The sequence below is a fragment of the Macaca nemestrina genome, chromosome 15 (genome assembly GCF_043159975.1).
Source record: "Macaca nemestrina isolate mMacNem1 chromosome 15, mMacNem.hap1, whole genome shotgun sequence".
Taxonomy (NCBI): domain Eukaryota; kingdom Metazoa; phylum Chordata; class Mammalia; order Primates; family Cercopithecidae; genus Macaca; species Macaca nemestrina.
The window spans coordinates 107,095,967-107,120,742 of NC_092139.1; the positions used below are offsets into that span (position 1 = coordinate 107,095,967).

Sequence of the window (24,776 nt, forward strand, 5' to 3'; positions counted from 1 at the left end):
GTGTTTATGTGACACAGCCCCTGGGCCAGCCTGAGCGCCACTCACAAGGCCCGCTCACCCTGCACCGTCACTCCAGACCATGCTGGTGCTTTTACTGTCCCTCTTTGGGGGGAACCAAATCCAGGAGAGGCAATGTAACTCACCCCGACCTCCAGTGGGAGCAGGCCTGGTACCTGGTCCACCTGCCATGTCACTGTCTCTGCAGTATTGGCTGGGCGTCCCCTCTGGCCTCCCTCCCAGGTCCGGTGCCCGGCAGGGGTGGCTGGAACAGCCGGGGCAGGCGGCCCCTCTCCTCCCTGTGTAGTCCAGGGCCACTCTCCCCTCGGATTTCCCTCCATAGCCACTGACCTCCAAGCTGGAGGAAAAGGAGGTTGCAAGGCCACTTGAGGCCTAGCCTGGACATTTCCTGGTCCCTTCCACCTCATCCTAGTGGCCAAAGCAAGTCCCAGGCCCGCCCAGATTGCAGGGAGGGGAAAATGGTGGACATGCTGCCAGGGCCGGGGAGGGAGGGAACCCTGCAGTCCTCTTGGCAGACACCTCCCACCGAAGGACCCCGAGCCTCAGAGCCGCCCTTATCTGCTGGCAGCCTCTGGTGGGGCAGGGCAGCGGAGTGTATGGTGATCCCCATGCATGCAGAAGAGGCCCAGGAGGCTTGAGGCCCAGCTGGGGGCGACTAGAGGAGGATAAGCTGGCTCTGGACAGGCCCCAGGGGAACCAAAGGCCTTTTCCTCCAGAGGCCCCGGCTCTGTCCCCGCCCCTGAGGGTGTTTTCCCAGGAATGAGCCGGGCCTGCTCCTCCTGCAGGTGATAACACTTGGCCCTGCCTGGGGTTTCCGGAAGGCGGAAGGCGGAAGGCGGAGGGTGCCACACAGCAGCTGCTCCCTGGCCCTTCTTGGGCCTCACAGATTCTCAGCAAATATCCCCAGACAACGATGTTCACAGGGGGTAGCAGGGAGGGCGCGGGGTGGAAACCAGGGTGGATCCTTCCCCTCCTCCAACCCCTAGAGGCCACTCCAACCTTTCAGTGGTCTCCCAGCACAGGTGCTGCCACTCATTAGCTGCCTGATCTCGGGAAAGTTAACTTCACTGCTTCGTGCCTCAGTTTTCTTATCTGAAAAATAGGGAGAAAAGAAGGGTAGACATGATTGCTCTGTGCCAGGCCCCGTTCTAAGCACTTTGCATCTAGCAACTCATCCAAGCCTCCCAACGGCCCTGTGAGTCGGGGTCTGTTATTACACTCCTCACTTTACACATGAGGAAATGAAGGCACAGAGAGGGCAAACAACTTGCCTGAGGTCACACAGTGAGTCAGTGAATCTCGGAGTTGGGTCCAGGTAGCCCAAGTCTGTCTTGTTAGCTGCTGGGCCCAACATCACTGGCTGGCGTGACAACGCAGGGTGCTTCCAGCCCGTGGTTAGTGATGTGGGTTTGCCTCTGTAGTTATCATCCCCGTCCTCTTTCCGGAGCCTGAACTGCACCTGCTCCCCCAGTGCCTGTGCTCCGCCTCCTATTCCTTCCCTTTTCTATATCACAGTGTGACTGAGGTTGTTTTAAACCCGGATTTGTTTGAGCCCCTGAGCTTTCTAGGTGCAGTTCATTGTACTTCACAAAGCAGCTGGCAGGAAGTGTGTGTGGTGGCCGGAGCTCTCGCCGCAGGTGCAGGGCGGCCAAGGCAGGTGAGAGGCCCTCTGTGTGCGTCTATGCAAGTCAGGGCATGTCGGGCGAGGGCAAATGGAGAGTAATATGGATGGAAAGGTCTGGAAACCATGTCATAGGAGGAGGCACTAAAGAACCTGGGAGGAGGCCAGGCGCGGTGGCTCACACCTGTAATCCCAGCACTTTGGGAGGCCGAGGCTGGCAGATCACGAGGTCAGGAGTTCAAGACCAGCCTGACCAATATGATGAAACCCCATCTCTACTAAAAATACAAAAAAAAAATTTAGCCGAGCGTGGAGGCACATGCCTGTAGTCCCAGCTACGTGGGAGGCTGAGGCAGGAGAATTGCTTGAACCCAGGAGGTGGTGATTGCAGTGAGCCGAGATCAAGCCACTGCACTCCAACCTGGGTGACAGAGTGAGACTCCATCTCAAAAAAAAAAACAAAACACCTGGGAGAAGTAGTGGAGGGACTCTTGCCAAATGCCTGGAAGACCACCATGCCAATGAAGAAACTGGCTTGCTCTGCCCAGTTCCAAGCAGTGGGTTCTAGGGTATCTAACAGCCCAAGTGGTCACACAGTAGAATGAGTGAGAGAGTGAACGCCACGTCACAGGACGTGTGTAAGCAATGGCCTGGGACCGGGGCCACAGGAGATGACCTTGAAGCCCCTCTCCCCGCCCAGGTCACAGGTGTGAGGCCCAGTGGAACCACATTTGGCCAGTTCCCCAGCCTCAGAGCATGCTTGAGCTAAAGATCAGTGGCTAAGCCTCCTGCCGCCAGCTCAGGCCCCCAGGTGGAGACCCTGTGGCCGATCCCAGATTTCCTGAGTGAATTTCTCTCTTCTTCCAGTTCTACCCACTGGCCCAGGTCCAGCTGGACAGCCTGGACCTCTGAACAGGGCTTCCAGCAGCACCCTGGTTTATTTAAGTTTCAGGCCATCAAAAGGACCAGAGGAACTGTTAGCCTCTAGCCGGCCACCTGGGGCCTGTGGTTTTTTGGGTTCCGACAATCAAAAATAGACTGGGTGTTCCCAAGGTCGCCTCCCAGGCCCAGCCCCTGCCCACCTTCCTGTGACAGTGTGGCTGCCGAGTGATGACTCAGCCCAGTGGCCGTGAGGACAGAGGTTGAAATTCCCTGACAGGCCTGGGGACCTGAAGTTGCTGTAGGATGGACAGGCCAAGAGTCAGTGTGGCTGGGCCCATACCTCCACCTCCAAGTTTCAAGGCCTCTTCACCAAGGTAAGTGCTGGGTGTGGATGGGAGGAGGAGGGTGTGCTGGAGTCAGGAGAGGGGCTCTGTGTGGCCCGATACCACCCCTTTCTGGGCCTCGTGGTTCCCAGCCCTGCCCTCCCTCCGGTGACCCTGTGGAATGTTGTCCTGTGAGTTTGTGGGGAGTGCCTGGCAGGGCTTGTGGGTTCAGGGATGCACCCTATGTATGCATGTGGGGCGTGTCTGTGTGAGAGTGCATGCATGTATGTGACACTAGGGTAGGGAGCCTTCCAGTGGGTACACACACAGGCACATGAGGACTTGCTCTGTGTGCACGGAGGGCCTGGGTCTCCATGTGCCAGGCCTGTGCACACAGGTGTGGACATGTCTGCTTCCCTCAAGGGCCCTGAGCAAGGAGAAGCCAGCTGGTGACACTGGTGTGGCTCAGTGTGTTCCCCTGAGGTCTCCAGCCTCCAAACCTCACTCTGCCAGGCCACCCTCCTGGGCCGGCCACAGGGTACAGTGGGTTCATCTGCTCAGCTTCACCAGGTCACTCACTCTGACTCTCAGCATCTGTGGCATTCATGCAGCTTAGAGGCGTCCTTGGCTTGAAATCCTTCTTCACAGTCACCCCCAACACTTTCTGGCTATGCCTAGCCCCTCCCTCAAGTGCACCAGGCACTCCCTTCTGCACCCTCCCTGCCGCCCTCGTGTTCCCCCACCTCAGTCTGGATGCCATTCCATCTTTTTTGTTTTTTTTGAGATGAAGTCTCACTCTGTTGAGCAGACTGGAGTGTAATGATGCAATCTGGGCTCACTGCTACCTCCACCTCCCGGGTTCAAGCGATTCACCTGCCTCAGCCTCCCAAGTAGCTGGGATTACAGGCGCCCACCACCATGCCCACCTAATTTTTGTATTTTTAGTGGAGATGGGGTTCCTCTCTCTCTGTGGGGTTAGCCACTGTGGGAGACAGGACCCACTGGGCAGGGAGTGGGGAGGGGCCTGGCCCCTCGTGGCTGGAGCACTGGCTCTGGAGTCCCAGACCTGGATCTGAGTCCTGGCTCTGGCACTCAGCCGTTGAGTGTGGTTCACTTCTTCTTGCTGTGCCTCAGTTTCCTCACCTGGGGGCTGCCGTCCCAGTGGAGGCTAGAGGTAGAGCAGCTTCCCGAGTTTTCTTGGACCCCTCGACTCCCTCAAGTAATGGATCCCTGTCTAATCCATTGCTCCTACTTGGCAAGTGTAGAAAGTAAGGCTTGAAGAGAGGAAGGGACTCATTCAAGGCCACACAGGCCTAGAGAGCTAAGCGTGAGGTTTATGGTACGAAAAGCGGTGCACACCGTGGGCCACACCCATCCACACCCCGAGGCAGCCCTGGCCCTCATGGGGCACTTCAGTGCTAATGTTCCCTCGCCTGGAAGGCTGTCACTTCTCTTCCTGGGCTCTCACCAGCCCTCATGCCCCCCCGCCAGTGGTAGACACAGATGGGGCAACCCCCAAAATGCACACGCAGAGGTCTGCAGTTTCCGTCCCTGCAGCAGTACCGACTGGGCACCTACCGTGTGCCAGGCTGGGCCAGATGCTGGGGAGACAGCAGCAGGAGACAGTGAGGAGACAGGCAAAATACACAAGAAATTTAATCAATGGGTCAGTTACCTAGTATGCTGGAAAGGGAAACGTGCTATGGAAGAAAGAAGGGCAAGCAAAGGGACGGGGGGCTGCCCTGAGTTGTGGTGGTCCCAAAGGCCCAGATCAGAGCCCAGTCTGGAAGGAGGAGGAGCTGTGGGTACCTGAGGCTGGAGCGTTCAGGCAGAGGGCACCGCAAGCACCAACGAAGCCAGTGTGCCAGTGGACGAGAGTAGAGGGGAGGAGGCCAGGGAGGTACCTGACCGACAGGTCTCTGGCCTCCCTCTGAGTGGAGGCGGCAGCCACCACAGAATCTGCACAGAGCAAGGAGGTGAGCTGACTTTGCCCACCGGTGGGGAGGCGGCTGCAAGAACGCAGGTCAGGCAAGGGCAGTGGAAGGGGGAGGTGGAAGAGGTGCTCCTGGTGCCCACAGCCGTCTCTCTTGCGGGACAGGCCAGGTTTCCCACCCAGGGCCCGCTCCCTTTGAGAATCCGATAATAGCCATGGACGCTCCCCTGAAAACACGAATGTGCACGTGCACTCATACACACACACAGATGGGCAGGGGCACACACCCATGTACACATGCATGCACACACTTCTGCACTTGTATACACGCACCTGTGTTCACACACATGCACACACACTTCCACATGTGTACATGCACCTGTATTCACATGCACGTATGCACTTCCACACGTGTACATGCACGCGTGTTCACACGCATGCACACACTTCCACAGGTGTACACACACCCGTGTTCACATGCATGCACATACTCATACATGCTCACAGTCACACACACCATGCTACTGGGAATTTTAGGAGATTACTGGATCCCTCGACTCCCCCAGGTAATGGATCCCTATCTAATCCATTACCCCTACTTGGCAAGTGTAGAAAGTAAGGCTTGTAGAGAAGAAGAGACTTGTTCAAGGCCACACAAGCCTAGAGGGCTTGACCAGCAAGACTTGGCCCCAACACCCTACCTGGACCAGCAGGGGCCCCTGCCTTAGGGCCCTCTGTTCTCAGCATCAGCCAGGGGCCAGGGGAAACTTCTCTCATTCTAGTTGCCCAAGAGCTCACAGCAAGGCCAGGTGAGGAACCCAGGACAGCAGACAAGAAGTGCTCAGGTCCCAAGAAGGGGAGTGAGAGGAGACTCTGGAGACGTGGCATTTGAGCTGAGCTCTTTGGGCTGGGCTGGGAAGGGCACTCCAGGCAGAGCCCAGTAGCAGCAAAGGCCTTGAGGTGAGAATTCTCCAAATGGAGGCAAGAAGGCCCCCTTCAGGGGCCTTCAAGGGGAGGAGACCCTGGGCTGGGTCTTTAAGGATGAGTAGGAGTTTTTCCAGAAAGGCTTTTTGGGCAGAACACAGATATGCCAGGTACAGAGATTTTAAAAAGCCAGAGAACTGGCGGGGAAAATTGGCTCACGCCTGTAATCCCAGCACTTTGTGAGGCTGAGGCTGGCGGATCATGAGGTCAAGAGATCAAGACCATCCTGGCCAAGTTGGTGAAACTCTGTCTCTACTAAAAATACAAAAAATTAGCTGGGCGTTGTGGTGCACACCTGTCGTCCCACCTACTTGGGAGGCTGAGTCAGAAGAATCACTTGAACCCGGGAGGCGGAGGTTGCAGTAAGCCAAGATCGCGACATTGCACCCCAGCCTGGTAACAGAGTGAGACTCTGTCTCAAAAAAAAAAAAAAAGGGCGGAGAAATTGCAAGCATTTCAGAGGACGGCCTGTGGATGGGACAAGCTCAGTAATGAATGAATTAAAGAATGAATGGAGTGCATGTGGGGGAGGGTAGAAAGGGGACAGGTCTGACTTCACCTGGCAAGTGATGGGGAAGGAAGTCATTAACACAAGAACAAGGAGGTTCACACATTAGGAAAGGATAGCTTTATTTCTCATGAAGGGTTGCAGGCTGCAGGGCAGCCACTCTGACAGGCTGGGAAGCATAGCTTCCAGCCAGAAGCCAGGAACACATGCCTCAGGGGAGGCGCAAAGGGAACAGGAATTTATACTGATCAGGGCGGCTGAATAGACATATTTAATAAGCTATAGGAGGAGTCATGAATATTCATGAAAGGAGAAACAGGGACCTGTGCAATTGAGCTTCATGCCCCTTCATGAGTCACATGTGCAAAAAAATGGTGGCGTTAGTGTGATCGCAGGGTGTGTTTCAGCCCTCTGATGTCAAAAGGTGAAGCACAGGACCCTACTGTGTGCCAGGCCTCTGTGAATGCGGGGGGGGGGAAGAGTGACAGGGGCTATGTGGGAGGAAGGAATTGGGGACCGTGTCCCCTTCTGGCCAGCTGTCTTGGAGGGAGGCTCCTGGTGCCACAGGGCCTGAGCTGGGAGGGTAGAGGGTGGAAGGTGGGGCCTGGTGTGCCTGGTTGTGCCCAGGGCTGGCTGTGTGTGACTGAGCAAGTCATTTATGTCTGACAAACAACTTCACTGGGCATCCACTGTAGACTCTGTGGACCGTCTCCGTGGTCGATGGTTTCTTATCAGGAAGGGATGATGGTCGGTTATTGTGTCAAAACTGCAAAAGAGGGATAGCATCGGACAGCCGGTTGGTATCAGCGAAGTCTTTCAAAAGGGCTGGTCTCTGGCTAGTCCTAACCATCAGCAGGCTTTCTTCTCTAAGGAAGGGGTTCACGGGGGGGGGGCTGTATCGAGGAGTGTCTGACCTCCCATTATGTTGTAGCGAAGAACTCAGCTTTCAAGGTTTCTCTGGGGTCCCTTTGGCCAAAGGGGGGCTGTGGGGGGCTTGGGATTTCATTTTAATTTCTCAAAAGACCATTTATCAAATACCTTCAGTGCTGCCCAGCGCCACCTTGTCACACATCCCACCTTCCTCACCCTCCCCACATGCTGTCAGGTGGCCGCCTTTATGCCTACTCTGCAGACCACTGGGCCTAGGCTTTGAGTGTGGAGCCCTGGCGCAGCTCGGAGGGCCCGGACCAGAGCCAGCTCACTCTGCCCACTGCACTGCCGTGCTCCCTGACCACCTGGAGCCTTGGCAGGGGCTTGATGGCTTGGTTCTCTCTTTTTTTCTTTCTTTTCTTTCTTTTTTTTTTTTTTTTTTTGAGACGGAGTCTCGCTCTGTCGCCCAGGCTGGAGTGCAGTGGCGCGATCTCGGCTCACTGCAAGCTCCGCCTCCCGGGTTCACGCCATTCTCCTGCCTCAGCCTCCCGAGTAGCTGGGACTACAGGCGCCCGCCACCGCGCCCGGCTAATTTTTTTTTTTGTATTTTTAGTAGAGACGGGGTTTCACCGTGGTCTCGATCTCCTGACCTTGTGATCCGCCTGCCTCGGCCTCCCAAAGTGCTGGGATTACAGGCGTGAGCCACCGCGCCCGGCTCTTTTTCTTTTTTGATAAAATCTCACTGTGTTGCTCAGGCTGGAGTGCAGTGGTGCGATCCCAGCTCACTGCAACCTCCACCTCCCGAGTTCAAGGGATTCTTGTGCCTTAGCCTTCCCAGTAGCTGGGACTACATGCATGCGCCACCACGCACAGCTAATTTTTGTATTTTAGTAGAGATGAGGTTTCACTATGTTGGCCAGGTTGGTCTCAAACTCCTGGCCTCAAGTGATCCGCCTACCTTGGCCTCTGAAAGTGCTGGGATTACAGGCGTGAGCCACTGCGCCTGGCCTAGGGCTTGGTTTTCATGGCGTGGGTGAGGAGCCGCCTCACCTGGAGACCCAGGGCCAGGAGTGAGATGTCCCAGCCAGGGTGGAATGCGGCTCCCACAGGCCAGGCAGCAGTTGCTGAAAGGGTAACAGAACTAGCAATTGTTCCCAGAGCCAAATAGGCCTGGGTGAAAGGGGACAGCAGGGCTGTAAGGAGACACCGCCTGAGATTGGCTAATCTTGTATCTGCGCTTTTCCCACCTCCAGCTCCCATAGCCTCCTTGTCAGGCAGCTCAAACCCAGAGGAGCGGTGGGGCAGGAGGGCCACCAACCACCCTCCCCCATATCACCATGGAGCTTGGAGCCCCAGCCTCCCCCACATCGACGTGGGGCTTGGAGGCGGCTGGGAGAGGATGGAGAGACCCAGATTCCACTGATGTCAATGGGATGTCAGGGCAGGGATTCGTCCCATTCTGCAGATGAAGAAATTGAGGCTTAGGGATTGAAATGACTGGAACACTTGGCGAGCTGGCATAGAACCCAGGTCTTAAGCACGCTGGGATTCAGCTTCTCCATCTGCTGAGCACCTCCGGGCCTACTGTGTGCCAGGCCTCTGTGAATGTGGGAGGGGAAAAGAGTGACAGGGGCCATGTGGGAGGAAGGAATTGGGGGATGTTTCCCCTTCTGGCCTGCTCTCTCAGAGGGAGGCTTCTGGTGCCACAGGGCCTGAGCTGGGAGGGTGGAGGGTGGGGCCTGGTGTGCCCGGCTGTGGCTGTGCGTGTGACCGAGCAAGTCACTTATCTCTGACGGGCTGGGCGTGGGGAGGATGTACTTGCCACACAGTGCCCAACATACTGAGAGCCGCATTGAGGACATGGAGGTGGACTTTGGTATGAACCCAACAAGGCTGACTCCACTTAGGCCTCCCAAGAAGCTTGGGAATCTGGAAAGGTCAGGAGAACAAAGACCCAAGTTGGGGGAAGATGGAGAGCGAGGGAGTCCCCTGACCCTGGCCAGCTCTGGGCAGGGTAGCTTCCCTGGGGAGTGGGGCATGTCCTTACTTCTCACTCGACCTCAAGGGCAGGGCCTGGGGCTTGGGCAGGTCCTCCTCCCCTTTGCCAGGAGCAATGGAAATGGAGGAATGTGGTATTTTGTGCCTGCATTGGTGCTTGGGGGCCAGTGTCAACAGAACAAGTCCAATGGAGAATCCAGACTTGGAATAGCACTTCTTTCATGGGCTGAGGGATGCCCAGAGTTGCTGCCGAAGGTTAAGGGAGGGAGGGAAAGTTCTGGGGAAGGATAGTGTCTATGAGGTGGTCCCTTCCAGAGGGGCACGAGTCCCAGGCAGGGAGAGCTGTGGCATGGGGAATTGGGAGAGGGGGACACATTTGAGCAGAAATCGAGGGTTCTTTGGGAACTGGAGAAGAAAGGGCAGAGAGGGTTGAACAGCCAGGCTGGGGAGAAGAGGAGGACATTTTTGCAAGGCAGAATAGACTGGATTTTGGGGGAGTGACAACTACCTTAGGCAGATGTCATGGAGATTATTTTTATTTTTTATTTTTTGAGACAGAGTCTCGCTCTGTTGGCCAGGCTGGAGTGCAGTGGCATGATCTCGGCTAACTGCAACCTCTACCTCCTGGGTTCAAGCGATCCTCCTGCCTCAGCCTCCCGAGTAGGTGGGATTACAGGCGTGCACCACCACACCCGGCTAATTTTTGTATTTTTTTTTTTTTTTTTTTTTTTTTTTTTGAGACGGAGTCTCGCTCTGCTACCCAGGCTGGAGTGGAGTGCAGTGGCCGGATCTCAGCTCACTGCAAGCTCCGCCTACCGGGTTCACACCATTCTCCTGCCTCAGCCTCCGGAGTAGGTGGGACTACAGGCACCCGCCACCTCACCTGGCTAGTTTTTTGTATTTTTTAGTAGAGACGGGGTTTCACCGTGTTAGCCAGGATGGTCTCGATCTCCTGACCTCGTGATCCGCCCGTCTCGGCCTCCCAAAGTGCTGGGATTACAGGCTTGAGCCACTGCGCCCGGCCATTTTTGTATTTTTAGTAGAGATGGAGTTTCATCATGTTGTCAGGCTGGTCTTGAACTCCTGACCTCATGATCTGCCAGCCTCGGCCTCCCAAAGTGCTGGGATTACAGGCATGAGCCACCGTGCCCAGCCCATGGAGATGTTATAATGGAATGTGCTTAGAGTGATGGGAACTAGGAATGGATCTTACACTTTCAAATGGTTGGGAAAACATCAAAAAATGTTTCTGGACACGTGAAAATGATATGAAATTCAAATTTTTGTGTCCATAAATAAAGTTTTATTGGAACACAGCCATGTTCATTCTTTTACATATTGTCTATGGTTGATTTTATGCTACTATGGCAGAGTTGAGTAGTTGGGACAGAGACCGTATGGCTGGCAAAGCCTAAAATATTTACAATCAGGCTCTTACAGCAAATGGTTTGCCCACCCTTGGTTAGAGGCAGCCTCCAGGAAGAAGAGAGCAGTGAGGGTGATGTTGAAGAAGGGGGCCAGACTAGGTCACCAGGGGCTCCTTGTGCCCCGCCCAGGCACTGAACTTAAGCTGAGGGCAAGTGGGAGCCATTGAGGGTGCAGGCAGGAGAATGACTTGCTCAGATGAATGTTGGAGTAGGATCACTCTGCTTCCTCAGCAAGGATGGATGAAGCCGTACACGGAGGCACCTGGAGCAGGAAGACCAGCCCTAGGCGGCCCGGATGGCTTAGCAAAGACCTCTGGGACCACTCTGGGATCTAGCATAGGCGGCGCCTCCCTGCATCTTCGACGATGGCGGCGCAGAGATGTCTGCTGCGTACCCACAATGCCTCGGGCCTCGCACCGCAGGCGGAAGTGGCTGCTCTGCTGGCCCCAGAGCGGAACCACTTGAAAGGCGGGAAACACGTGGGGACGCCTTCGAGCCCTGAGAGGGATGACCCAAGCAAGGCCACGAGGAGCCAAGGCACGACACGGTGGGCCCTCGGAGAACCGCTGGTGGGCAAGTGGCAGGAGAGTAGGCTCAAGAGGGTGGGCAGGGCCGGCCGGGCCTGGGCTGGCCGGGTGAGGGGGGCGGGGGAGCGGAGGCCCTCCCCAGTTATCCCGCCAGTGCTCGGGCGGCTTCGGGCATGTGAGCGATTGAGGGGGTCGGAAGGACACAGGCCGATGTACAGCGGTCACCACACCCCAAGCAGACACACAGACTATGTAGACACCGTAACAGGCCCAGCACCGTGCACACATCACAAGCCCAGGCCTCTGCACACGGTCACAGATGCCTGCCCGAAATCCCTCCCCAGGTTCACACCGGCACAGCCGAAGCCACGCACACACCGCAACACGGGTCTGCACGTCCATGCACACAGGCACAAACCCGGGCACGCTGCGGAACGCACCCGTCCACGCATACACAGAACGGGACTCGCTGCCCCGCACGCACACCAGGCCCGCACCCCGAACTACCCGCGTCCCCCGCACACGCCTCTGCGCAGGCCGCCCCGGGCCGTGGGCCGGCGCACGCACGGTCACAGGAGGGGCGCGCGCACACTCGCACTCACACACACTCGCTCGCACACGCACACACTCGATCCAGCACGCGCGGGCGGCGCGGGGCGGCGGCGGCCGGAGTCTGCGGTGCGAGGCGCCCCCCGCCCGGCGCGGCGGCGGAGCCCGGCTGGCGGGGGAGGGGAGGGGGTTGCGGTGGGGGCGGGGTGGGGGCCGGAGCCGCTTGAGCCGGCGGGAGCGGGCACCCCTGCGCGCCGCGCTCGGTCTCGCCTCCGCGCCCCCCGCGCGCCCGCCGCCGTCCCTCCCCCGCGCCCGTCGGCTCGCCGGGCCCCCGCCGCCGCCCGGGGGTGCAGCCGAGCGGCCGCGCCGGGCCCGCGGGACGGGGTGGAAGTGGGGGTGGGGGGCGGGGATCGGGGCCGGGCCGGGGCCGCGCCGCCCGCGATGCCGGGCGCCCGCCGCAGCCGCCGCCGCCGGAGCCCGGGATGGGGCGAGAGGCTGCGGCGGACGCCAGCATCTCCCCGCCGGGGACCCCGGGGGCCGCGGAGCCGCCGCCGCCGCTGCTGCCGCCGCTGCTGAGACCCAGCGGGCGATGGGTGAGTTGACCCCGGCGTCCTGGGGGGCGCCGCGGCCCCTCTATCCCCGCGCTGCCCGCCCTCCCGCGCCGCGCTTAGCGCCCCCCGCCCGGCTCCGCGGCCCCCTCCCCGAGCGTGACCTTAGGGGGCGGGCGCGGGCGCGGGCGCGGGCGCGGGCGCGCTGGGGCTGGGGGCTCGGGGGCCGCGGTGGGGGCGGGATGCTGGGGAAGCCGCTCGGCGCGGGCCCCCTCCCCCTCCCCGCCGCTCCTCAGAGCTCGCTCTTCCCCGGAGGGCAGAGCCTCGGCGCCCGACCCCCTCCCACGGCCGGGCGGGGGACGTCCCCGAGGCGCGGGGCTCGAGCCCTGCTTTGTGCGCGGCGTCCCCCAGCCTCCGGCGCGGCGCCCCCCAACCTCCGGCGCGGCGCGGGGCTGGGGTGGGAGGCCTCAGCGCCAGCCTTCCCCACCCCCGACCCGGGACTGCGGCGGCGGCGGCCGAGGCCCAGGCGCAGTCGGGGTGCTGGGCGGGTGCGGGGGCTGCGGCCGTAGCTACCCCTGGGGACCAGGCAGAGGCAAGTGTGGAGAGGGCCCCCGGCCTTTTACCGGGGTGGGGGCCCCCGGCTACCTTGCACTGCTCTGCCCAGGGCGGGGGAGGGAACCTGGCTGAGGGAGGGCGCTATAAATATCTGCAAATAGTGAGTTCTGGAACCGGGGGTGGGGAGGGGAGTGCGCCTGGGTGTGTGTATTGGGGGGTGCCCGAGCTGGGGTGCAGCAGGAAGGGATGCCGCACAGCCAGACCTAGTGGTCTGAGGTCGGATGACCCCCAGCCCCGGAAGACGCCCCTGAAGGCTCCTGATGGGGTGTGGACAGACACACTACCCCGGTGGGATTCCTCCCTGGTCCTCCACTTCATTCCTGGGACATACCAGTCCAGATTCGCCTTGATGGGGGAGTTGTGAGCACTGGCATGTCACTTGGGAAGCGTGTCACTGGGATCCAGACATGGAGCCCAGCAGAAGGATGGAGGGGAGAGTCTCCACCCCTAGGAGCTGCAGCTCGGAGGGGATTTTCAGTCTAAGGAGTGCTAAGAGGAGCCGCTCTGGGTCCTAGGAAAGTTTGAAAGAGGGGTGCCAGCCCAAGAGGAAGAGAGAGCTTGCTGGAAGAGAAGATGACAGGAAGCTGCCAGAGTTCTCTGGGTAGAGAAAGGTGGGAAGGGCGTTGTGGGCCGAGGGAATGGCATGAGCAAAGGCTCAGAGGTATGAGTGCCTGGCATGTGTTGAGAGGTGGCAGTGGGGACAGTCAGGCACTGTGGGTGCCCCCTGGAAGAAGTCAGGTGAAGACGGGGGAGAGGCTGGGCAGGGCGTCCAGGTGGAAGTGAGGTGGGAGGGCACAGCAGGGAGCTGGTACTTGGTCCTGAGTACAGCAGGGGGGATGCCGCTACTCAGACCCCTTCTAAGGGTCTGCCTGGTGCCCTTGGTGTTATCACGGCTGCTTGAGGCGCACTGGTGATTCTTTTTTCTTTTCTTTCTTTCTTTTTTTTTTTTTTTTTTAGGTGGAGTCTCACTCTGTTGCCCAGGCTGGGGTGCAGTGGCGCCATCTCGGCTCACTGCAACCTCCACCTCCTGGGTTCAAGCGATTCTCATATCTCAGTCTCCTGAGTAGCTGGGACTACAGGTGCCCGACACCACACCCAGCTAATTTTTGTATTTTTAGTAGAGATGGGGTTTCACCAGGTTGGCCAGGCTGATCTCGAACTCCTGACCTCAGGTGATCCACCTATCTCGGCCTCCTAAAGTGCTGGGATTACAGGCGTGAGCCACCTCGCCCAACCCTGATGATTTCTTTTTCTGTAGTAACTGGACCACCTCAGGAAGTCAACTTTCTGAGCCTCAGTTTCCACATCTGTGAAATGGGGAAGTTTTGTTTTTGTTTTTGTTTTGAGACAGGATCTCACTCTGTCATCCAAGCTGGAGTGCAGTGGTGTGATCATAGCCCACAGTAGCCTCGACCTCCTGGGCTCAAGGGATCCTTCTGCCTCAACCTCCTGGGTAGCTAGAACTACAGGCGTGAGCCAACACACCCAGCTACTTTTTAAAACATTTCTTTTTTTTTTTTTTTTTTTTTTTTTGAGACGGAGTCTCGCTCTGTCACCCAGGCTGGAGTGCAGTGGCCGGATCTCAGCTCACTGCAAGCTCCACCTCCCAGGTTTACGCCATTCTCCTGCCTCAGCCTCCTGAGTAGCTGGGACTACAGGCACCCACCACTGTGCCCGGCTAGTTTTTTTGTATTTTTTTTAGTAGAGACGGGGTTTCACCGTGTTAGCCAGGATGGTCTCGATCTCCTGACCTCGTGATCCGCCCGTCTCGGCCTCCCAAAGTGCTGGGATTACAGGCTTGAGCCACCGCGCCCGGCCTAAAACATTTCTTAATAGAGATGAGGTCTTGCTATGTTGGCCAGGCTAGTCTTGAACTCCTGGGCTCAAGTGATCCTCCTGTCTCTGTCTCCCAAAGTGCTCAGATTCCAGGTGTGATCAAATGGGGGAGAATTTGATTGTGGAATGAGTTGCAGAGAGGATTCAATGAGAGGATGCACACAGGGTGCCTGGCACCTGAGCAGCACTCAAGAGATTACTGGCTGCGCTATTATTACCTGGAAAACGAGGCTGCCAATGCCAGCTGGCGGGCCAGGCCAGCTTCACTGGGCAGCGGCCATGAGAATCACGAGAGGCCTGGGCTGGACGTGAACAGCAGAGAGCTGAGAGTGGGGGAACTGTGTGGTCCTCATACAATTCTGGGAAGAGACTAGATAAGCAGTGAGGAGTGGCCAGAGGCAGGGTGGTCTGCAAAGACAGGCCCTCTTTGCCTCGTGGGCACCCACCCGCCCAGCCAAGGCATTTGGCATATCCTGCTGTGCTCCCCAAGAGCCAGAGCCTCTTTGCTCCCCAGAGTGCAGTGATGCAGCCCCTCATCTCAGCCACCCCCAAGCCCTTCATGTCAGGGGGACCAGGTCTTGGAACACGATGTCCTCAGGTAGGGTAATAATTTACTGTGCTGGACAGAGAGGACATAGGCCTTGCCCTGAGGAAATTAGAATCCGTTGGGGAGCAGATACCCCTGGGCAAGATGCTCCGCCTAGCCCTATGCTGGTTGCTTGAGGGCAAGGAAAGAGTCACTGAAAGTAGGGATTCCAGATCTAGTGGCCCGGTTCAAATCCCGGCCCTCCCTATCTCACTGTGTGACTGTGGGCTGGTGACTCTGCATCTCCGTGCCTCAGTTTTCTTGTGTCTAAAATGGTGGTGAGGCCAGGTGGGGTGGCTCATGCCTGTAATCCCAACACTTTGGGAGGCTGAGGTGGATGGATCACCTGAGGTCAGGAGTTCAAGACCAGCCTCGCCAACATGGTGAAACCCCGTCTCTACTAAAAATACAAAAATTAACTGGGCGTGCTGGCGGGTACCTGTATTCCCAGCTACTTGGGAGGCTGAGGCAAGATAATCGCTTGAACCTGGAGGCAGAGGCTGCAGTGAGTTGAGATTGCGCCACTGCACTTCAGCTTGGGCGACAGAGTGAGACTCTATCTCAAAAAAATAAAATAAAATAAAATAAAATGGGGGTGAGATGCACTGTTACTATTTGAACAGCTTGGCATAATTTCCAGTGGCCATTTACTGCTCCCTTCGAGAATGAGTCTCCCGATTCACCCCTGCCTCCTCAGAGACTAAACTGCCTGCCCTCCAAGATGTGTTGTTTACGTCCCTGATGTCTTCCTTTTCTCACTGAGTCCCCCTGCCCAGGGGCCTGCCTTTCCGGATCCATTGCTCCAACCGGGGGCAATAGTAGGCTGGCAACTGGCTCTCTGGGAAACAAACCCCTGATGAGTTGGCCGATCGCCATGGTATAAATCCTCCCCATCTGGCTGACTTTAAGCCACCTATGGCCTAACAGGAGTGTCATAATGGGAGCTGGTACGTGCTAGTTTTTGTCCCCAGGCTTTCAGTGGGTGCTTAATAAATGATGGTTGAATGAGGAGGAAAGGATGCAGAGAGTCTTGGTCAGCTAGATTTGGGAGCTGCGGGTGATACTGTAGGTGAGAAGGACTTGCAGGGGGAGGCATGGGAGGCCTGGAGGCTGGAGGTGAGGGGCCAGCCTACACCAGCCCTGGGGTGAGACCTGAGGGAACAGAAAGCTCCTGGTGTCCTCCCCATCCTGAGACCCTCTGCACCCCTGACCCTGATGCACACTTGCTTTAGCCCCTCCTTCCAGGGGCTCCTCTCCACCTTGGCCTGGCCTTGGGGTTCTGCACAGAATGGGCCCCGAGCTTAAGCCAATGAGAGCTCCAAGATGTGGCCCAAGCAGGTCCTAAACCTCATGTTCCATTCCCTTGCTGTGCTGTTCCCTCGACTTGAATTCCTGTTCCATTCACTGTCCCCTGTAACTCTGTCGTCCATCAAAAGCTTCCTCATGACCCCCTTCCTCTGTGACACCAGCCCCACAACCCAAGTCAAACAGACCCTTCTCCCCTTCCACTCTTCCCCCTGACGCTACAGCTCCTCCCATGTACACATTCCTGCCTATAAAAATATCAATAGCCAGCACATATTGTGTTCCTATGGCAGCCAGTGACAGAGGTTCTGGGATAATCCCCTCTACAGATGGGGAAATTGGGGTGCAGTCTCTTGTTTGCAGTGACCCACTCTTTTTTTTTTTTTTTTTTTTTTTTGAGCAAAGTCTTGCTCTGTGACTAGGCTGGAGTGCAGTGGCGTGATCTCGGCTCACTGCAACCTCTGACTCCCTGATTCAAGCGATTCTCCTCCCTCAGCCTTCCGAGTAGCTGGGATTACAGGCACGCGCCACCATGCCCAGCTAATTTTTGTATTTTTAGTAGAGATGGGGTTTCACCATGTGGGCCAGGATGATCTCGATCTCCTGACCTTGTGATCCGCCTGCCTTGGCCTCCCAAACTGCTGGGATTGCAAGCCTGAGCCACCACGCCCGGCCTACACTGACCCACTCTTTACATCTTAGCTGCAGGGTCTCTGGCTCAGGGAAGTCCACACGCTTCCTGGTGTTCTTGCTGTCAGCTCCCGGAGCACCATGCCCATGTCTTTGGTGTGTTTGTTACGTGTTCCTGATAGACTTCCAGCAACACAGATACTGAGGAGGCCCTCAGTTAAATGTGCAGGTGGATGGATGAATGGATGGATGAATGAATGAATGAATGATTCTCAGCCCAGGTGAGCAGCCTTGCTGTCCTGCTCATTTCTCCTTCTGCATCCCTGATGGAAGGGACTGACCCTCCAGAGAGCAGCCTCACACTACAGAGGGAGGGTACAGGGACCTGCTTGGGAGGCACTATTGCCCCCACCACCAGGAAGGGGACACTGAGGCTTTGGGAAGGGGCGGAGCTGCCCACGGGCTGGAAGCAGGCCGGGAACCCCCTCTCACAGCATGGAGCTGACAAGGGGACCCATGGCCTTGCCCGTAAGTCAGGAAGTTAACCGAGTCTTCACGTATTTCTCCTTGGGCTGCCTGAAGTGGAATTCCCCCTTTTGGCTCACTTATTTTCATCTTTTCTGTAAAAGTAAAATTGAAACAATGGAAATCATTCACATTCACTAATTACCCTATTGTTTTATGAAGCTTATTTGGCTCGAAACTTTGGTTCTTACCGAAGTGGGAATCCCTTGGGAGGGGTGGGTAAGGGCCAGGCCAGGGAGACAGACCTGTGCACGTACCAGGATCTCTTCAGAGCCTGCCCTCCGGCTGCCCTCTCTGGGCAGGCCAGGAACTTCCCAGAAGGAACAGCCCAGAGACAGGGTTCTAAGTGAGGGAGGCCGGCCCGAGTGGATTCTGGGACTCTGGCTGGCAGGCCTGGTGGTGGATGTCTCCCACGGTTGTCCTCCCCACCTTGGCCTCTGGGTTATCACAATTTGCTGCCCTTTATCAAGCACTTACTATGTGCTGGGCACGGGGCCAACCAACCACTTTCTATGCATTCTCCCAGAGATGTCTCATACCTTGCTGAGAGGCAAGCACTGTTATCATCCCTGTTTGGCACTTTGAGGGTACCCAGAGTCAGGGGCCCACAGCCGGGAAGTGGCAGGGCTGGGATTGTTTCCAGCCTGTAGGACCCTCAGAGAGCAGGCTCCCTGGGTCACCCAGACCTGCTCCTTCTCTCCCGTGGGCTCCCAGCAGGGCCTGCTCCCTGAGGCTTGGAGCCCTGAGACAGCCATCACTTAGTCTCTTGGCCTCCAGGCTTCCCCTTCAAGGCCCTCCTGCCACCGTCCTGAGCCCTGTCTCTGGAAGGCCCGCTCAGTGTCACCTGGGCTGCCTGCATAAAGTACCTGTATGCCAGACCCTAGCCAGCCCTGCTGAGTCAGCATCTCACAACGGGAAGGCTGGAAACCCACAGTTTAAAAAATGCTGACTTGGACTCCCAAAGTAATCCCAGTACTTTGGGAGGCCGAGGCAGGAGGATTAATTGAGTCCAGGAGTTCAAGACCAGCCTGGGCAACATAGTGGTACCCTGTCTCTACCAAATAATTTTTAAAAATTTAAAAAAATTAGCCAGGTGTGGTGGCACACGCCTATAGCCTAGCTACCTGGAAGGTTGAGGGGAAAGATCACTTGAGCCCAGGAGGTCAAGGCTGCAGTTAGCTGAGATCGCACCACTGCACTCCAGCCTAAGCAACAGAGCAAGACCCTATCTCAAAAAAAAAAAAAAGAAAAAAAGTGGCCGGGCGCGGTGGCTCAAGCCTGTAATCCCAGCACTTTGGGAGGCCGAGATGGGCGGATCACGAGGTCAGGAGATCGAGACCATCCTGGCTAACACGGTGAAACCCCGTCTCTACTAAAAAATACAAAAAACTAGCCGGGCATGGTGGTGGGCGCCTGTAGTCCCAGCTACTCAGGAGGCTGAGGCAGGAGAATGGCGTAAACCCGGGAGGCGGAGCTTGCAGTGAGCTGAGATCCGGCCACTGCACTCCAGCCTGGGCGACAGAGCAAGACTCCATCTCAAAAATAAATAAATAAATAAATAAAAGAAAAAAAGTAAAAAAGAAAAATTAAAAAATGCTGCCCTGAGGATACAGAGGCCTGTGCACTCCAAAAGCCAGTTCCCAGCTCCCTGGCATCTGTAGTGGCTGCTAGATTTCCCAATCCCCAGCCCTTGTAACTCAGATCCTGTGACCCAGGCCCTGCCTGTGTTCGTAGCCTCTGCCCCACCAGCTCTTCATATAATACCACGCTCGCCCCTGCCCCACTGCCCCCGCTGTGCTTGCATCCTAGGACTTGCTGCCTCTGCCTCTTCCTGGAAGCAAGTCCCAGGCAGGCATGATGCCCAGAGCTTGCCTAATGCACTGGGCAAATCTCTCTTGGTGCATCCTCCGCTTGCTACCTGGGGCCTGGCACGTGGTTGTGGCAAATTGTGGTGGGTGAGTGATGGTAGCTGCCACTGGAGAGGGGCACAGGGAGAGCTGCAGGTGACTGGGGATGGGTTGGGCCCCTGGGCTGGCACCAGGCATGCACTAGGGCCTGGCTCTGTGCCTGGCACGTAGAAGGCATTTGATACATATTTTTTTCTTTTTTTTTTTTGAGACAGAGTCTCGCTATGTCGCCCAGGCTGGAGTGCAATGGTGTGATCTCAGTTCAGTGCAACCTCTGCCTCCTGGGTTCAAGCAATTCTCCTGCCTCAGCCTCCCAAGTAGCTGGGATTACAGGTGCCCACCACCACGCCCAGCTAATTTTCGTATTTTTAGTAGAGACAGGGTTTCATCATGTTGGCCAGGCTGGTCTCGAACTCCTGACCTCAAGTAATCTGCCTGCCTCGGCCTCCCAAAGTGCTGATATTACAGGTGTGAGCCTCTGAGCCTGGCCTGATGGCCTGATACATATTTCTTTTTTTTTTCTTTTTCTTTTTTTTTTTTTTTTGAGACAGAGTCTTGCTCTGTTGCCCAGGCTGGAGTGCAGTGGCAGGATCTCGGCTCACTGTAAGCTCTGCCTCCCAGTTCACACCATTCTCCTGCCTCAGCCTCCCAAGTAGCTGGGACTACAGGCACCGGCCACCACACCCAGCTAATTTTTTTCTTTTTCGTATTTTTAGTAGAGATGGGGTTTCACTGTGTTAGCCAGGATGGTCTTGATCTCCTGACCTCATGATCCACGCACCTCGGCCTCCCAAAGTGCTGGGATTATAGGCATGAGCCACTGCACCCAGCCACTATCAGGCTTTATCTTTCTCCACTCCTGGACCGGAGCTCAGCCCTGAGCCCGGAGCACTTTGCTCTCCCCAGCTCCTGCTCATCTATGCCCGCATCTGACCCGGTTCCTGCTGAGAAATGCTCTGTACTGGGGACAGGGGAAGAGGGTGGCGTCCAGTCCCACGCAAGCCTGTTGTTTCCTCCTTCACACCACACAGGGGACCCTCAGCTCTCAGAGGCACTCTGGGCAAGTTTCCCAGGGCCCCAGACCTTAAGGTTCCCTCTGCAAAACTGGGTGGGTTCAGCTGGCCACGTGGCCTCTCTGGGCTGATCCCTTGGGCTCAGCTGCACCCCTCGGAAGGTTTTCCTTTGGGATATGGGCATAAGTGAAAAGTAGAGCCATACTCTCCAACCTATTGTGGGCATTCAGTGAAACCACGTGTGTAAGATGCTTTGTTAATTGTAGAACGCTGCACAAGCTGATCAGGTCCCTCACCCGTCGGGCAGGCTCTGTACTGCAGACACTAGACACGAACAAACCACTTCCCCTTCTTAGCACTCAATTTCCATATAGTGAAATGAGGATTATTTTGGCACTGTGGCCCATGGTTCCTGAGATTTGAAAATGAAATCATGCAAAAAACTCCAGCACTGGCCGGGCACGGTGGCTCAAGCCTGTAATCCCAGCACTTTGGGAGGCCGAGACGGGCGGATCACGAGGTCAGGAGATCGAGACCATCCCGGCTAACACGGTGAAACCCCGTCTCTATTAAGAAATACAAAAAACTAGCCAGGCGAGGTGGCGGGCGCCTGTAGTCCCAGCTACTTGGGAGGCTGAGGCAGGAGAATAGCGTGAACCCAGGAGGCGGAGCTTGCAGTGAGCCGAGATCCGACCACTGCACTCCAGCCTGGGTGACAGAGCGAGACTCCATCTCAAAAAAAAAAAAAAAAAACAAACTCCAGCACTTTGGGAGGCCGAGGTGGGTGGATCACCTGAGGTCAGGAGTTCAAGACCAGCCTGGTCAACATGGTGAAGCCCCGTCTCTACTAAAAATACAAAAATTAGCCGGGCGTGGTGGCAGGCGCCTGTAATCCCAGCTACTTGGCAGGCCAAGGCAGAAGAATCGCTTGAACCCGGGCAGCAGAAGTTACAGTGAGTCAAAATTATGCCACTGCACTCCAACCTGGGCGACAGAGCGAGACTCCGTCTTAAAAGAAGAAAAAGAAAGAAAGCCTGATAGAGCAAAATGCGCTCTGCCCGAAGGTGACAGGAATCCCATGTTGATGTTGGTTCCAGCAAAAGGTGCATGGGGAAGAGAAAGGCCTGCGAGGAAGGCCCGGCCAGAAGCCAGCCAGGCCCAGGGGTGGCAGGATGGTGGGAACACTGTCCTGCTTCTTCCTCTGTGCTTTCCTGATGTTCTAGAACGAATGAGAAACCTTTAAACCAGAAAAATGTGGTTGTATTCTAACAGTAAGTGGGAAGAAAAGGAGCCCCGGAGACAGCCGGCTCTTGCTTTGTCTGATTCTGAGGCCACCCCTTGCAGGCAGTGACTGGCTGTGGGGTCTCACCGTGGGGTTTGCCTAGCACCAGGCACATCCCCCAGAGCAAGTGAACCTGCAGCAGGAGGCCTGTGTTGTTCTTATTCCTGGATATTGGGTCATGGGAGGCCAGGCCTGGAGCTCCTGGAATGTAGTGCTCTGAGAATTTTGTCCAAACACCTCTGACCTCCTTCCTCCGGAGCTGGTCCAGCCTCTTTCTTCCCCTGCGTCCCCCATGCTCCAGTCTCTTGGGCAGTTGTTGTGCTCCATATGTGAGCCTCACCTTCCTACTTCCTGGCCTTTGCTGATACTGGTCCCCTGCCCTCCTGAAGAGCCTGTCCCCTCCAGCCCAGCTGCTGCCAGAGCCCCTACTCCTTAGGAAGCCCCTCCTGCCCCTTCTAGACAGAGGTGCCCCCAGGGCAGGAGCCAGGGCTGCTTGTTTCACTTCCATGCTGAAGCCCAGTGGGCGTGGTCATCCCTGTTAGCTGTTGTCGTTACAGTCCCAGGCCTCAAAGTGCCTTTCCCACTATCCTCCTACACACAGGTCAAGTTCTGCCTTGCGGTAGCGTTATTTGTCATCACGTCTGAGCCTTGATCCTGGGTGGGGTCAGTTTCTGTTTCTCTCCTGGCTTCTGACTCTGTACACAGTATGCTTTGTACCCAGTACAGAGCACTCATCCGTCCATCCGTTCTTTCAGCAGTTACTCCCTAAGTGCCTATTGTGTGCCGGTGACTGAGCTAGGTGGCAGGGGCACAGCTCTGCTGACATCAGGGTGTGACAGCTTGCAGTTTGCGTGCATGTGTTTTGTGCACGCCACATGTATATGCACACAATATGAACATCTGCATCACATATAAACTAGCATCTCTTAGGCTGTGCAGTCCTATAGGTACCTTGGGCATTCCTGGTTAATTCATTCAGCGAGTGTTGACAGAGTGCCCACCAAGTAGGTGCCAGGCCCTGACCTGAAGTCTTTGTCCTTGGGAAGCACCTGTCTTGTGGAGCCATTGCAGTGAGAGCTGGTGCAGAGGGTGAAGGGCAGGGGGTTGGGGCAGCGTCCTGGAGAGATGGGAAAGGGGTGAGGAAGGGCATTTCTGCCAGCTGGGGTATGCTCTGGGGTCTGCTCTGCAGCCCTGGGGGCATCCCAGGTCTAGGAAAGCTGGGCCGGACCTTCTCACTTTGGGAGTGCAGGTAGCCCCATCTCATTGGTTCCACTGCTCTCAAGAGCCCCAAAGGGTGATGAGGCTAAGAAGGTAGGAGTGGGCAGGAGCCCTGCTGCTGGGCACCTCGAAGAGAATACGAAGTACAGTGTCCCAAAGAGGAGACTCATGGACATGGGACCTGTGATGGAGATCCTTCCTTCCCTCCTTCCTTCCTTCCTTCCTTCCTTCCTTCCTTCCTTCCTTCCTTCCTTCCTCCCTCCCTCCCTCCCTCCCTCCCTCCCTCCCTCCCTTCCTTTTTTTTTTTTTTTTTTGACGGAGTCTGGATCTGTTGCCCAGGCTACAGTGCAGTGGCAATCTCAGCTCAGTCTCAGAAAGCAAAAAAAAAAGAAGTAGAACCTCCAGATGCAGACAGAGAACCTGGAATCTGGAACTTAGAGGAAGAAACCTGGAGCAGCAAACCTAGAATGTGGGTCTTCCAGAACATGGAGCTCGGAGGCCACCACCCTCAGTGGTCAGTGGGGAAACTGAGGTCCAGGGCATGGGAGATCGTGAGCCTTGATGAGCAGCAGTGGGCACACCCGCGGCTCTGCTGAGCTGGACTGGGATGAGGACCCCCGCCACAGCCTGCTGGGTTCCTGACCTTGGGCACATCCCCTCTCCAAGCAGAGGTGGAGGGAGAGTAATTGGGAGAGGAAAAGAGACAGGGTGCCTTGTTCCAGCTGAGGGGAGGTTCCTTGGGTACCCAGAGCCCCAGCCAGCTGTGCGCTTGCTCTGTCAGGACCACCCCCAGCAGGAAGCTAACTGTGACGCTCAGGTTCCCAGATCCCAGGGCAACGCTGCCACCCTCCCGCCCAGGAGCTGCAGGCTGCGGGCAGGTGTGGCCTTGTCAGCTCACCAGGTCCCCACGGTGGCAGAGCCACGTTCAAGCCCATTCGCTTGCTCAGCAGCGCACCTGCAGCACCAGGCATGAGGCAGTGAACACACAGCCGTGAGCTGCGGTTCAGACGCTAACCGGGAGGATCCTAACTGCTGAGCTGCTCTTCCTTTCCCACCTTCTTCCCATAACTCCTCCTGGCCATGAAGGCTCTGGTCATTTCCTGTATCTCCCCTCCGCCACCACTACCCCATTGGAAGGGGCCCTCAGGATTCACGTAGCTAAGCTGCCTCATTGAGGTGTGACAAGCCCAAGTTGGCAAAACAGGCAGGACTAGGATCATTGGCCACTTGTGTGAGCCCCAGACAGGCCTGAGAGCCCTGCAGCATTGACTGGAAAGTGTGGGTGTGTGAATTTGGGGTGGTCATTTATTCATTCAACAAACTGAGGGTGAACACCTTTTTTGTGTGGGGCTCAGTGCTTGAGGCTGGGGACCCAGGGGTGTCAGACAGCACTGCCCTTGTGTGGGGCAAGGGGTTCTGGGAAGTAGGCCGGGGTCAGGGAGGCCTGGAGAAGTACAGCTCAGCCGAACCCTCCAGGAACAGGCATGGAGATTGAAGGGTGAGATTACATAGAAACTTGTGTGCCTCCTTGAGGGACTTGGACTTTCTCCTGAGGGCAGACTCCTGCCCACTCCAAGCTGGGGAGGGCAGCGTCACATGTGGCTTTCGCTTGGCTCATCAGGGCCGGGTCGGGGGGCCCGTTGAGGAAGCTGCTGCCATTCCCGTGAGTGG

At 56.8% G+C, this 24,776-nt stretch overlaps 1 protein-coding gene across 4 annotated transcripts in view; it reads left to right on the forward strand.

Annotated features, from left to right (window-relative positions):
* The first annotated feature begins 2,756 nt into the window (after positions 1 to 2,756).
* The window catches only part of LOC105464418 (beta-1,4-mannosyl-glycoprotein 4-beta-N-acetylglucosaminyltransferase), a 44,593-nt gene continuing 22,573 nt past the window's right edge, over positions 2,757 to 24,776 (forward strand). Inside the window, exon 1 of one of the 4 annotated variants that reach the window (XM_011712306.3) lies at positions 2,757 to 2,895. In XM_011712306.3, coding sequence (XP_011710608.1) covers positions 2,825 to 2,895 — 71 coding nt within the window. In that variant the 5' untranslated portion in view covers positions 2,757 to 2,824. Of the gene's footprint in view, positions 2,896 to 11,034; positions 11,112 to 11,686; positions 12,234 to 23,443; positions 24,769 to 24,776 lie in introns of those variants that run through there. The other 3 variants (XM_011712304.3, XM_071080618.1, XM_011712311.3) reach the window with 3 other exon arrangements.